At 44.9% G+C, this 14928-nt stretch overlaps 3 protein-coding genes across 3 annotated transcripts; 1 reads left to right on the top strand and 2 right to left on the bottom strand.

The window, feature by feature from the left end:
• Positions 1–619: 619 nt before the first annotated feature.
• On the top strand, positions 620–2124 carry LOC105282886 (rhodanese domain-containing protein CG4456). Its single transcript, XM_011345191.3, has 4 exons — positions 620–978; positions 1168–1362; positions 1692–1854; positions 1938–2124. Exons 1-4 carry the CDS (start codon positions 840–842, stop codon positions 1990–1992), a joined length of 552 nt encoding a protein of 183 aa, XP_011343493.1. The 5' UTR covers positions 620–839; the 3' UTR covers positions 1993–2124.
• A 21-nt stretch (positions 2125–2145) lies between these two features.
• Positions 2146–4015, bottom strand: LOC105282885 (NKAP family protein CG6066). The gene is made up of 4 exons (XM_011345189.3): positions 3605–4015; positions 3364–3457; positions 2776–3218; positions 2146–2454 (listed from the first exon to the last, which is right to left on the bottom strand). Exons 1-4 carry the CDS (start codon positions 3706–3708, stop codon positions 2274–2276), a joined length of 822 nt encoding a protein of 273 aa, XP_011343491.1. The 5' UTR covers positions 3709–4015; the 3' UTR covers positions 2146–2273.
• A 4037-nt stretch (positions 4016–8052) lies between these two features.
• LOC105282888 lies at positions 8053–13859 on the bottom strand. Its single transcript, XM_026971529.1, has 7 exons — positions 13512–13859; positions 12480–13060; positions 11180–12242; positions 10816–10970; positions 10226–10605; positions 9236–9983; positions 8053–8751 (listed from the first exon to the last, which is right to left on the bottom strand). Exons 1-7 carry the CDS (start codon positions 13512–13514, stop codon positions 8631–8633), a joined length of 3051 nt encoding a protein of 1016 aa, XP_026827330.1. The 5' UTR covers positions 13515–13859; the 3' UTR covers positions 8053–8630.
• Between the last annotated feature and the right edge of the window lie 1069 nt (positions 13860–14928).

Below are 14928 nucleotides of genomic sequence, written 5' to 3'. Positions count from 1 at the left end.
TTAGTTTAAATTTATATACTTACACGCATTTATGTACTTATAGTTAACTAATTTCGCGCTGTGCTCGAAGCATCTCAGTAACGTCAATATATTGATGCAGATGCGGCTGCATCTTGAATGGCGAATACATACCCGAAAGCTCATTGAACATGTGCGCACAATTGACCATTTCCGAGCAATAGAAGATAAATATCTTCTGTTCTGTTCTGTTCTGTTCTGTCTGTTCTGTTCTGTTCTGTCTGTTCTGTTCTGTTCTGTCTGTTCTGTTCTGTTCTGTCTGTTCTGTTCTGTTCTGTTCTGTCTGTTCTGTTCTGTTCTGTCTGTTCTGTTCTGTTCTGTCTGTTCTGTTCTGTCTGTTCTGTTCTGTTCTGTTCTGTCTGTTCTGTTCTGTTCTGTCTGTTCTGTTCTGTTCTGTCTGTTCTGTTCTGTCTGTTCTGTTCTGTTCTCTCTCTCTCTCTCTGAGTGTATTTCTCGCTTGCGACTAGCGATGCATTCAATTGTTTCATTATTCCAGGATCTCGCACGCCTACAAAAGTGTTTTCATGTGCGTATTCTCCACGTTTTCGATGAAGCCGCGTCCGCAACGCGGCATGCAGGTCCCCCTGTTAACTTTTACTTCATGCCCCACGCGCGTTACGTAAATGACGTAAATCACGCATGGCAATCGCCGAATCGTGACCTGCACGACACAAGGATTTAATTATGAGAAACAGGGAATAATCATCAACGCGATTATGAGAAAAAATAATTGACGTTTCTCTGATAAAGACGCAAGTAGTGCAATTCTCGTACCAGACAATCGCATACCGTGACGTCGCTGGTTGCTGTTGACATTCATTATGTATGCCAGATTCGCTCGTCGATTTTCCCAAGGATTCGTGCTGGCTCTGTCGCGCAGAGACGCGAAAGGCGTACTGGAAACGGCGGAAAGCCACGGGCGATTCCTAGAAATTATATCTAATCGCCCGATCGACAATCGTGCGTATCTTGCTTTTCCGCGATAAAAGAAAAAATTGAACGATACTAAATCGCGCTATTTCGAGATCGGAGATATACGTTGATGCAGATCATATTATCGTTGCGTTAAATAAAACATTCGAGTTGTTATTGCGTCTGCAAAACATTATTGTATAATAGCTGTTTGTAACGACAACGCAACCTTTCCAGTGACACGAGGTTTGCACTTCTCAAATTTACCTCTTCGGGCAGCGGATGTCACGATGAGCAGCGGGAAGGTGTTTAATGTCGACTACGAGCAGCTCCTGGAGGCGCAAAAGGATAAAGATGTCCTGATCGTTGACGTTAGGGAACAGAATGAGATAAACGAGACCGGGAAATTACCTGGAAGCATTCACATACCGAGTAGGAAGCTTTTATCTTGGCTAGAAACAGAAAACTTATTATATGTCTTTCAAATATCATGTAATTGTGTAGTAATCATGAAATAATATCAAAAGAAGCGGTTCTCAAGGTGTTCATGTGCCAAACATATCTTTTATCATAAATATATAAGAATATAGCAACATCTCATATGCGAGAGAAACACTACAGCGTATCGTTTACGTGACCGACTTATAGCTTCTATGGATACTATTTTGACAATAATTATTCATATAGTTTAGATATAAGTTTTTAAAAATTCAGAAATGCATCAATAAGATTCCATATATATTTACAATAAATTTATTCAGTGAATGATGTCTCCAACGTGCTGCTCAATCTCTCGGAGGAGGCCTTCAGGGAACAATATGGCAAACGTAAACCTACTAAGGGCACAAAGATCATACTTAGTTGCCGATCTGGAAGAAGGAGTGGAATGGTGCAAGAAGCAATACAGAAATTAGGATACGAAAAGTATATTCAACAATACCTTTTTCTTTTTCTAGATCCATTAGCGATTTTATTTACTTATGTTCACTTCTCTGTCCAATTTGCAGTGCGTATAATTATACTGGAGGCTGGCTAGACTGGGAAAGTAAACAGAAAAGCTGAATGAAAAAATGAAATTATGATTATAACGATATTATCATAATATTCTCTTTTATATTTTCAATACTCATACCGCAGCAATTCTTCAATGTTATAATATGTTAAAAAATAAACTATACTTATATATTTATAAAATTCTTTCGATGAAATTGTATACCTTGATAAAAATGGTTTTATTTAGTTATGTACATGATAATATAATACATAGTATTTTCTATGTACATCGTCCTCTGAAAACAGAATTATACAAAATTTCTATACGAGTCTCCTCGCTCAAAAATAAATCACTTATTTTTCTTTTCCTGCGCCAGTTTTTTTTGATTAATCATCTCTCTGAACTGTCCCAATATAAGATTTTCCCGCTTTTGTCGCTCCTCTTTGCTGAACATTGCCAAAGCACGTTTCTCGTCGGCGGAGTAGATCTGGTTCTCTTTACGAATACGAACTGCTTCCATGCGACGGTGCCTTTACAGAGAAACAGAACGTTTAGCACAGGGCGAATTTTTAATAAAAGAAGTCTATACTTTGAGTGAATGATATCTATCAACATTATAAATTTAATTATAATTCAAATGAATTTATTTTAAACTTCGATTTAAAGTTTATATTTTTCAAAATTTATATTTCATAAAGTTTTTATTTTATATTGCTCATAATAATAATAAAGTTGTCGTGTATTTGAGAAATTCGAAAATATTAATGCGACATTGAAAAATCTCGGAATAATGAGAAGAACCAGAAGGCTGTAAAAATCGTTTTAACATGCTCAAGAAAAATGTATGTTACCTGCTTCCACTCATAACGTAGCCAACAGATTCGTACGAGGCGATTTCTTCGGACGTGAGGCCGATCTCACCTCTTCTGGGTATACGTTTCCCTTCAGCGACGTAAGCCGCCATGGCCGCGCCCTCACCCGGCAGCAAGGCCTTGCCAAAATCTTTGGCCGACAGAGTTACGTGTGGCTTCGGAGCAGGTCCCACCACACTGTCGTCTCCGCTGTCATCCGAACTCGAACCTTTCTTCGACTTCGGTTTATCCGTGAGTGCAGTCTTTTCTACCCAGACCTCCCCCTCTTCATCGCTGCTACCGCTACTGTTGGAGCTGCTGCTCTCCGTATCCTTCTTTGCTTTCTTTTTCTTCCTCTTCTCCCTTCTAGCTTCCTTTTTTGCTTTCTTCTCTCTTCTTTTTTCCTTCTTCGCTTTCTTCTCCTTTTTCTGTTTCTTGCTCTTCTGCAGAATAAACGTTTAAGACGGTCTTAAATATAAGATCCGAGCTATGAATACTAGCCTTAGTTGCAAATTTGGCTTGAGACTTTGTTCGCTAATGATATTGTGCTAACAGAATTTATAGAATTTCCAAACATTAATTCAATACCTTCTTTTTAGCATCGTGCCTCTTCCTCTTGCGGTCCTTTGGCAAAATATTATCTTTGTGTTTGTTCACGTCTTCATCCTCTTCATCTGAACTACTGCAAATAGAAAGGCCAAGATTGTTAATTGTAACTTATATGTATAACTTATATGTAACTTTTGTTGGATTTACTATACACTCTCTCAATTCAGCCCTCGTATATTGTCATATATTATCGAAGGCGTACTTATTAAAGAATACGTACTACTCGATTTGCATTGGAGATTTGCTCCAAGCCTCAGGAACCCCACGCAATCCTATCAGTTCTCGCTCGCGCCTTCGCGCATCCATCATCTTTTCGTTCATCATTTTCTTGAAATAATTTTCGCTTTCTTCTTACGAGTGTTTGTTTCCTCTTCTTCTTTCAATATATATTTTCGATATTATTTTTAACTCTTTTAGATAAAATACGGTATCTGTTGGTAGATACCGTATTGTTTTACCTATTTTCGTTCAAAGAGTTGTTTGTTGTCGATAATGAAAGGTTAAGTCAATCCAAGTGCATGAAACTAGACAGCTCTAGACGCTAGAGCGCAACTGCGCCAAGTGATATCACGCATGCGCAGTAACGCACTCTAGCAGACGTCATTGAAGTCACGGTCTTACATACAGGTCTGGAAACTACCTCTAATTTCAGTGGTGAGAGTATGGCCGCATTTTGAAGACACATTTAGTTTCTAGCATAACCACTACTCGTCGCTGTCATCGATGTCCGCAGATAAATATAACCCGAAAAACCGGAGATAAGAACCCACGTGTGTTCATGACTCTTATTGAAAAACGGTTATTGACTACAAAAGTTATCGAAACGTTTATTGAAGTGACGAAATGGTGTGCGGTACCGAATTGCAAGACCGGCAGTAGAACCGAGCAGAAACGTTCTTTATTTCGAGTGCCGAAAGACATTGTTACTTGGAAAAAGTGGGAAAAGCTATTACCCGCAAAAATAAAATAAAAAGATAAAGGACAGATTTAAACATAAAATCCTGATGGAAAAAATATAATAAAATTTTGCTAAAATGTATTTGAAAATCTCTATCAATTGATCCCGGTTCATTATCATTTCATCATAAATTTTCAAACTTTTGGAATATTAGATATAAAATTTATAATAAAATACGAAAATTTATAATAAAATATAAAAATTTATGATGAAAAATGTTAATGAATCGAGGTCAATTGACAGAGAGTTTCAAATACATTTCAACAAATTTTATTACATTTTTTTCCATCACGGAAGGATTCGTTTTTATTCACACTTAATTTTGAGAATAAAAACTCAATTTTATTTCATATACGTATTTCACTAATTCATTTATAGTCTTAAATTATTTAAAGCGTTATTAATTTATCATATTGTTTTGTGAAGACTGCGAGTGGAATAAAGACAGACAGATATTCCCCCGGCCTCTGACGTCCCTCGTCAGCCTGCGAACATCGATCGCAACGCCTCTAGTGGCTACTAAAGAAATAAAAAGTGACACACAAAATGATCCATCTCCACCTCCGAAGTTTCCAGACCTGTATATAAGACCGTGATTGAAGTTCACTGGCCACTACGCGAGTCATGTGCAAAAGAAAATTAACCCTTTGAGTGCTATGGATACATGCATATATGCACCCGGAGAACGTTACCGGCGTGGATTATTAATATTTTTAAATAAATAATATATGTTCGAGGCAAATATTTTATTTAAAACATTCCGTCCGCGCCTCACGATCGCAACTGCGAGCCGCGCGGCACGCGTCAACGGAGCGTTTAAACCTGAAGAGCTTCGCACTCGAAGGGTTAAAATGTATGAAGATCGAAAATTTGAAATTGTTATTTAAACAATTCAAAATTCGTTGTGACGTGAAGAGGAAAGGGACGCGCGAAGAGAGGCAAATGCCGCACGATGTTTCCTACAAGAGCCGTCGCTTTTATTGAAATCGGCGTGTATACACGAGTGGCACAGTGCGTTCTACCTAGTCCTCGACGCCTCGCGGCGAATAATGAGCGAGAGTTGAGCCTGTACGCTTCGGAATGCCGTTTCTAATTATCTCTCTACTGGTCCGGTGCATAATTTACTCTCTCTCTTTCTCTTTATCTCCCTAGGTATACTTCTCTACTGTAATATTTATATGCATATGTACACTCACGTACACGCGTGCACGAGGAGTTCCGGGGCCCATGCCTCGAGTTTAGTCGCTGAATAATTCTCTCGAATGGTTATTAATTCAAAAGAACAGCTCGATGGTACCTCCAGGATTTCCCCGTGCGCGCCATACATATAGCGCATTACAACTCTCTATCGCGCGTATCATGTGTGTGTATATATAATGTAATATAGTATAAAATTAACATGTAAGAGAGATCTTTCGAATCTTTTGGCAAACTTCCACAACTACGTCGCGGAAACAAACATACGCGGCGGCCAACTTGCCGCGTTCGATAACCCACAATACGGGTGGGACAAAAAACGATCGTCGTCGTGCTCTGTTTTGGAAGTTTGTCAAGAAAGGTTTTGTTGAAACGTTCTGTATATATATATGTGTGTGTGTGTACATACACAATGTGTCGCGGATGTCACGCTATGTACAAGAAACTTATGTACGAGAAACTCTGGAAGAAGCGGTGGTGTGAGATCGGGCCGATCTAGCCAGAAATCGATCGATGTCTCTTTCGTTCTATCGTAGGTATCGTAATAGTACCTGTAAACGCAGTCTGTATCCGCGTCTGTTCGTTATTCCGAGATGCCGACACGAGAACAGAAACCGTGTTAGAATTAACCCGCGTTGAACCGACACGCGCAGTGTCCTCCCCGTCCTTTTAGAATATTGCTTCTGATGAACGCGACACCGTCGCGCGAGCGCGACTTCAGACTTTCCTTTTGTGCTTTTTACGCCTCGTTTTCTTACAAGCTACGTTATTATACAGGTATCTTATACACTTACGATGTAAATCAACAAAACGCGTATCCGTCAAGAAGCGCGGTAATAAGAAACTTTCCACGTACCCAGATAGCCAAGTCTGCCGAAAGCAGATGATGCTAACTATCCGCTATCAACTATTGTCAGCCAAAAGACAACAAATTTGATACAGAAGTTGTTGTTAACGATTAATTCGGCAAATTGGTGCCAGGAATGTAACGGAGCTTGCTCACGAGATCTAAGAACAGACTGGCGGCAGAAACCGAGCAGAATCTGCAAACATGGCTCGAAGTCGGATTGTCGACAGAAACCGAGCAAGATTTGCGCGCGCGGAATCTAACGGCAGATTGGCAGCAGAAGCCGAGCAAGATCTGCGCGCGCGGAATCGAACGGCAGATTGGCAGCAGAAACCGAACAGGATCCGCAGCTTTTGACAGTATTCAAATTTACACGGCTATGAATATGTGTTTCGCTCCGCGCCGCTATGCGGTGCACGCGTCGAGTTCTTACTCGATGTTAAGATTTAGCCTAACAGTTATACAAGTTAATATACGCGCCTTGGCACGATAATATTAATTTTTCTGAAAATTTTTGCGCTTGCGGCACAGAGGCTCCCATGGACAACGTCCATGTAGTTCACGCACGCCACGAGCGATCTGAAGTTCGAAAGCAAAATTCGGACTTGAGATTAGAATAAATTAACAATAAGAGAGAGATTATGCAACGAACTGTCAGAAAGACACATCGAGCCGAATGTACTTTAATTTAACAAACAAACAAATGCGTTCTTTTAACAATTTATAGTGTGTTAAAAGTAAACACATGCTTTAATATATCGTGAATATGAATGGCCAAAAGCTGCAGATTCTGTTCGGTTTCTGCCGTCAATCTGCCGTCAGATGTTAACAGATCCTGCTCGGTTTCCGCCGCCGATCTGCTGTCAGAGTCTGTTAGCAGGCTCTGCTGGCGGATCACTATCCTAATGCGGACGTAACGGATGCCAATTTGCTATCAACTTCTGCAGTAATCCGTTGCCAATCTGCTGGCAGATTGCACACATTTTGCTTACTGGGTAAATGCGACTGAGCTACAAATACACATAAGCCGTTACGCATCATGTATAAATCAATTTCAACGTTAAACAATAAGAAGACGGTAATGGCTAGACTTTTACACATTAATAATATATATATAATATAGAAAAATAATATGTATATCCTCCCTAATAAGAATATATAAAAATAATATTTCCTTTTCCGGAAGCGGTGTACGAAGACAAATGAACCCGAGCTTGAATCGGAAAAACTTTGGAATTTTTCTCGTGAACGCAATACGAATGCAACGTCTCTCGACATTAGAATACATCTGACGTGCGAAAAAGGCAGTTTATGTTTTTGTCAAAGTTCCGCCGCGGAACTTCTCGTTCCGTGAGCTCTCTCGCGTGCAGCGGAGCGTCTCCGTCCTATACGTACACTAATTCTACTGAACCCTGACCTGTTTATCCCCACGTCGGCAACTACACACTTTATACTTCAATATCGCTCAATAATAATCTCGTTAACCATATAAGTCTGAAATATATGATCTTATTCGTAAAATTTTCCACCTCTAATATATATATATATATATATATATCTTTTGTTAGAATTATATTCGCGAGAGGTACGCAACTCGTCCTCTCTTCTAATCTCTAAAATAATATCATCGCTATCATCGTGTAAACGCGAACGATCAGCGAACATGTTTTTTTTTTTCAGGTAATAATAGCATTTAAAAGGTAGACTTCACTCGGCACACTTCACTTGAGTGTGTGCCACACGTTTCGGGATTTACTTTCCGTCCTAGTGAGACGCGCTTAAGAGCTATATTTGAATTTAAAGATTTTCTCTGTGTGTGTCTGTGGCGTGTGTCTCTCTCTTTCTCTCTTTCCGTGTATGTAGGTGTGTGTTTACATGGTGACATAGCATGTAGTGTAATTAGATACATATAGAGAACTATCACAAATCAGAACTATCACTAATGTCCCGCGAACAGAAGACATTTCGGTGATGAGTGGTTTGGTTTCGATTCCACATCGCTGCGAGGAAGAAACCGAGCGAGGTTTTCTCGTCGAATGAACAAGGGAAAAGAGAGGAAGCGCGTGGCGCGGAGTCGAGCACACGCGTCATCACCTCGCGATTATTTTGTATATATATGGCACCACGGGGAGATTTGTCGAGTAGAGTTAATTAATTGTTGGACGGTGAAGCACAAAATTAGCGTCGCTAAACAGTCGTTTCCCGGTCCACGTGAATGTACTCCACGAAACCGGGCGGCTCATGTCAGGACGCCGCCCCGAGGAGCGTCTCCTCCGTCGGTGCCCGTCGCGGCTTCTTGCTCTTCTGTTTCTTCTTCTTCTTCTTTGCCCCCTTGTAGTGAAGTCTCTTTGTGCGAGTTTTGGATCTGAACAGAAATGCAAATTTTAAGAATATTAAACATTTGCAAATTCTCGAGATAAAGATAAAATATACTATTAGATATACATTTTATAATGCAATTTAGTGGAATTCAGAGGAATGCTATAAAGAGAATTTTTTGGAGTACTTAGAAATAAATAATTAATCATTAAAGAATTAGAATTCTATCCTAATCATATAGTTAATATTATAGTTTTGTGTGTGTGTGTGTGTGTGTGTGCGCGCGCGGGTCTAGATTTTATTTATTTCTTATAAAGATTGCACGCAATGCTATTTTCGATATCTGAAAATAAAAAAATCAGATCACATTTAACATCAAATGCAGAGTCAGAATATACGGATCTTAACTTCATCCTTTTTTTTTACTTTTGAGAGTGTTTTCCCAAATCAGCATTAAGCTTAAATAAATGCAAGTTGATTAATACCGGAGACTTGAGACCAATCTTTTTATTTTTCAGAATCCAAGTTACCTGCTAATAAGAATAGTGAATAGGCACGCGAAGGCAGTGACAATTCCAGCAACGCCGGCCACGACGAGCCACATAGTGGGCGGCAGCAGGCCGAGCAGTCGAGCGCCATTGCCGCAGTTGGCCTCATCATGACCGGACGGGCAATGAGCATGACCGTCGCACCAGAGACTGGCGGCAATGCACGCGCCCAATTCGGGACACTTGTGTGGGCAGTCACCGATATATGACGGCATGCCGTTTGTCTCGTTTTCTATACCAACCGCACCCCGATCCGGGAGACGCAGTTGTCGACGCAGCGCCGCACGGCTTTTGGAAATCTCCAGCCAGGACGCGGCCGCCTGGCCAGGTTCTCGTGCGACAAAGTCCAACAGTAGGGCCGGCGGTCTTGGTGGACCCGGCCACTTGCCCTCCTCCATGGGACCCAACCACTCCTCCGAGAACACGTGCACGGTGAACTCGCGGGAGCCTGGCTCCGCCGGGCACACCACCTTCAGCAGCTTCGGCGGCCAGCCGGAATAGAGGAGGATGCGGTTGGTGGTCGGGCATTTCGTCTGATCGCTGCTGCCGCTGCCGCCGGTGAGACCACCAGCTGATTCGGAGGTGGCTGCCGGCGGCTCCAATGGCAGAAACCAGCCCCAGGTCAGGACAAAGAGAGATCGATTCTCGCGCGCCTCTACTAACCACGGAAAGCCCTCGCAGTAAATATCTGGTCTTGATAGCGGAGGAGACACGAATCTCAGCTCACCACCTACCAGGCACACGAAATTAGCTTTATAACTCTTATATTATTTTTTATTTGTTTTAACGAAAAGAAAGATTTATTATGCAGGCGCGTAAATGTATAATGATTATCTCACGATTATATTAAATTTGTACGCTAATATTTATTTCAGACTCGACGGGAGTTAAGTATTTCTTTTGTTAGAAAGATTAAGAGACTTTTTAAAAATATTTTCGGAAATAAATTGGTTGTACTTTCTGAATAATTACCTTCACCGCGGATTCTCTGCTTCCGTGGGCATTCCGGCACGCGGATGAGCTCGAAGCTGGCGTAGAAGAAGAGCGTCTCGAAATCTTCGTGAGGCGCTTGCTGGTCCACTAAAAAAGTTATCTCCAGAGCTCGACTGGAGGAGATGTATGTAAGCGGCAGATTTGACGTATTGTCGCATAGGCACGCCCGAGGCAGTTTTACATCTCGCCATGGCGCTTCGTAAATTACCAAACGCGCCTCCCTGGATCCCAGTTCGTGAATGCAGCGTGGTCTACCAGTGTGCGGGTCGGGTTCACTCATGCAGATAGTAGACTCGCCTAGGCTGACATTGTGCAGCGTTAGGCGGATCCGCTCACCGGTACTAGCCTCCACACGATACCTGCGATTAAAGAAGGAAGTTGTTATATATTTTTAACTTTAACGCGTGTTGAAATGATTTCAAGTTTATTAATTTGCTCTATCATTTTGTTCTTGAAGCCAAATCAAGTCTAACGTATTTATTTAATTGTATTTTATTATGATTCGAGCATATTTTATAAAAAGTGAATTATTTTAAAGCAATTTCTGAAATAATACTCCTTATCTTTACCTGCAATCTAACTTGCTGGCACCACCCCGGCCAAACAGACGTACGTCGCGTGGCGACATCACTTCGCCGACGCGGGTTTTACGCCATATTCGACTGCAGATACCATCGCCCCAAGGCTCGCCGGACTGAAGAGTAGAGATGAATTCGTACTGCGCCTAAAAATGAAGGGATCAGGATATCAGGCTCAACTTATGTATCTAATTACATTCTAACGTACTTTAATCACGCAAGGAAAAAAATACGTGAGTAAGAAATTATTCAGTTGGAATTAATTTTAAGCAAATAATTACAATGTTTTATATATATATATATGTATTACTATCGTTGGACGTTGCGTTTCGTAGTAATTTAGAAATATGCTTACATGAAAATTGACCGGATGGAGAGCAGTACCCAAAATAGTTTCCATACGCAGTGTCAAGGTCGGCGCGGTTGTCAGGTAGCTCTCATCGGTGGTGCATGGTCGCGTGCTTCTGGTGACGTTTCGTAGAGCCGCGTGAGCGCACAGTTTGGGCGTATCGTCGCATAGCATGGCCATCGGCTGTCCGGTGTTCGGCGCACCGTCCCAGAAGACGAGCTTGACGGCGCATTGTGGCGGCGTGCCGTCCGCGCTCACGTTGTTCTCGCCGTTGTTGGTGAAGTCACGCTGCGAGTACGATGAGAAGTATAGCCATACGCGGTCTCCCGTCGCGCCCTTGATGTTCCACGTGCAACTGGAGCCCGGTGGCAGTGCGTGCAAGGGGGCGCGTATTATGCCGCTGCGCTTGCTACCGACGCCCGTGCCGTTCACGAAGAAGTGACAGCCCTGCGCGCCCTTTGCGTAGTCCAGGCCATCCGAATCGACGTAGATTACCCGCAACTCGAGCTCGAGCCGCAGTGCGGAAGCGCCCAGCGCGGTCGCCACGGGCGAGCTGCGGAACTCCACTTGCATAGCGGGTCCGCGCGCGGTCACCTGCGGCAGCGGGCCGCCGCAGTACACCAGGAGGATCGGGTCTTCGGTACGTGCTCCGTCGCGGAAGATCAAACGGTCCTTCTCCGGTGGACAGTCCTGCCAGACGCTGAGACTCGCGTTGATGGCCGCGTTCAAGCCAACCGGACCGGTCGGCGTGCTTTTGACGGATATCATCGCGTGCTTGCACGTGGGTACTTCCTTCTGGCGCACAGTGATCAGGCAGCTGGCGTTGCGCGGGTACTCGCCCGGGTAGTTCGGGCTTTGCAGCCGGCATTGCTTCAGGTGGCACTCGTAAAAGTTGCGAGAACAATAAGTACCCGGTACCGGGGAACCTCGCTCAATCGGCAGCTCCGGTTTTCCTAGTCGGGCGACCGCCTCGTTGCGCGCGACGAAGCGGTAACGGAGGCGAAACTCGAACGGCACCGTGGCGGGTGCGTGGAAGAGTCGTATGGAAGCGGTAACAGTGCTGGTTTCGCTACAAAAATGATAACGATTATAGATATGCAACGAATGATCGATGAGAAGATGCTAAGATCGATAGGGAAAACCGCGGTGGAAAACATCTACTTGCATATTTATCAAACAATAAGAATCTAACTTGGCAAAAAGCCAGATATCGCCGGAAGTGGAAAACGAAACGGAGTCTCTTCATTTTATCGTTAGCTTTTTTTCAGCCTTCGAGTGATTCGGAGTGACGTGACGCTCGAGAGACCTGTAATAGGACGCCCCGCCCTCGCCGACGCCGCACCACGAGCCGCCGGTGAAGTGTCTGCCAAGCTCGGCGAGTTGCAGCGAGCCCTCGGGGCAGCTGGTGAAATAGTTGTCGGCAGTGGCGTCGACGCGGCCGACGCTGAACGCGTCCCACAGCAGCTGGACCAGCTCGCCGTAGCCCTGACCAGCCGCGGTAAACGTCAAGTGACAGAGGAACGGCAAACGTTCCTCCGCGGGCCTGGGCAGGTCCAACTTGTACGTGCGTCCCTCGCGACCGTGATACGTGCGATTGCAGGGTGTGCACATCGCCGGCTCGTCGCTGCCATCGCCGCAATCGTCCTCGCCGTTGCAATAGGCGTCGATCGGTACGCAGCGGCCGTCGCGGCACGTCAACTCGGCCAACCCGCAGGTACCTCCGCCGCTGCCGCCGCCCCCGCCGCCCCCGCCCACTGTGCCGCCGACGCCGCCGCCGTTCGACGCGTCAGCGATCAGCAGCAGCAGCAGCGAGACGGCGCCGATGATCGGCGGTCGGGACTGCTGTCTATTGCTCTTGTCGAATCCTCCTCCGGCATCAGCTATCTCCTGCTTGGCAAGAAAGCAAACTCGGATGTATTATGTGTCTTGATAAAATCTGTCAATGTTTTTGACGAGTATTTTGTAATTTCAATAGTTGTAATCTCTAAATGATTTTGAAACAGCTTCCTCTTTTAATTTTATTTTTCCAATTTTTGTCTAAAGTTCCCATGATCGCAATATCATAATGCGAATAAGACGATAAAATTCCTCCACTATTCCTCTACCGTGGATTACGAGTTAATCGTATTAGCGCGAGTCCGTCTCTCACGAGCGGTCGAGATTTAAATCGATCGGTCTCCTCCCGACGCATGGGTGTGCAATTTGGACGGCGCGTCGCAAACACCTGTTCCAATGAGCACTGCAAACATTCGCGGTACAATTAGGCCAATACGAAATTCTCGGTGCGTCTTATTCGCGTTATTAACAATTAACGACAGACCGATCCAGCGTTGATTACCATAATAGTCCGCCAATGGAACGAGCATATCACAGTGACAATTCCGACGGTGCGATTCGGACGTTGGCGAGGGACGACATGTGGGTGCCGACAACAAGCGGGGATCGAAGGGGAGAGAGAGCTCAGAAGCGCGGGTCGCGATCGGCAGTCGCCAGCACCGGCAACGGCATTTCGATCGCTAACGTTCACGGTGACGACGACGACGGTCCAGCCTGGAAGAGAAAGCGACGACGGGAACCCCGCCTACGCACCACCGCCGCCGCTGCACCCACGAGGAGCGCCACCACCCGCTCTCGCTGTGCACGCCCCGGAGGTCGATGCGCAACTGCACGCCACCACGTACCTTTCCCGGAGGGAAGCCAGCCGCGCGCCGCCGCTGCAGGCCACGCACCGGGGCAGGGGTGAACGGAACGGGGCTGAGCCGCGCTCGCGGAGAGCCCCGCTTTGCCTGCCCGACCAACCCCCGCCCGCTCGCTCGTCCGCCTGGCTGCCAGGCGCCCCAATGCATCGATCGGCTCTCGCTCTCTCGCTTCTCTCCATCCCTCGCCCCGTCTCTGTCTGCCTGCGACGCCTCAAAGCTCGCCGACGACGCGCACCGAGGCCGAAAACCGACGGGGGAAGAAGCACTCCCGGGATCTAGCGAGTGGGATCTCCCTCGCGAATGTCCGCGGATCACGATGATCGTAACGTTAATACCTGCAACCCGACGAGAAACGAGTTCCCGAGGAAAGCAAAGCGGGAATCTCTTTTCCCCTTTTGTGAATCCAGTTTCGTCAACGGAACTTTGAGCTTCTCAAGACGTCACGTTGCGCTCCGTTGTCCGCGCGGCGCGCTTCCTTCAATTCTGCTCAAGGGAATTCTTGCGCTCCAGTAACCGTCTCCCTCCCGGATTCGGTAGAGCATCATTGACCGCGTCTCCGTAAAAATATGCTGTTTTCCTGCCGAGACCGAACCCAGCTCGGCGTAATATAGCCGCGCATCAAATTTTCATAACGCGTCCGCATTCTCGAGATGAAGGTGGTCGTAAACAATCGGGGATTGTTTAAGACGATCGATCGATTTTTCACGGGAGAAAAGGAAGTAGGTGCTTGCCTTCGTTTACCGGATTTAGATGAATTCGCGTCCCTCTTTTCAGCCCGCGAGGTCAACCATCGAGGCTCTCGACTCGATAGGCTGTTTCATCCAATTTGACCATCCGCAATACACGTTGGTAGAAATTTTCTACTAACGGATGCTGCGGGTGATACTAGAAATCAAATTGTTTTGAACGAGCGAGTGTTGCTGAAGTTTCATGATTCCATGATTTCAAGATAACTCACATTTTTTAAATATTTGACGTTAATATCCTGCGGTATCAACTCGATGCAAAACATTCATCGTTAATTTATTAAATTATTAATTTTATAAACCCGAACCT

This window comes from Ooceraea biroi, chromosome 7 (assembly GCF_003672135.1).
Source record: "Ooceraea biroi isolate clonal line C1 chromosome 7, Obir_v5.4, whole genome shotgun sequence".
NCBI lineage: Eukaryota > Metazoa > Arthropoda > Insecta > Hymenoptera > Formicidae > Ooceraea > Ooceraea biroi.
The sequence above is the reverse complement of the archived record's forward strand: the minus strand, read 5'-3'. Positions and strand labels throughout refer to the sequence as shown.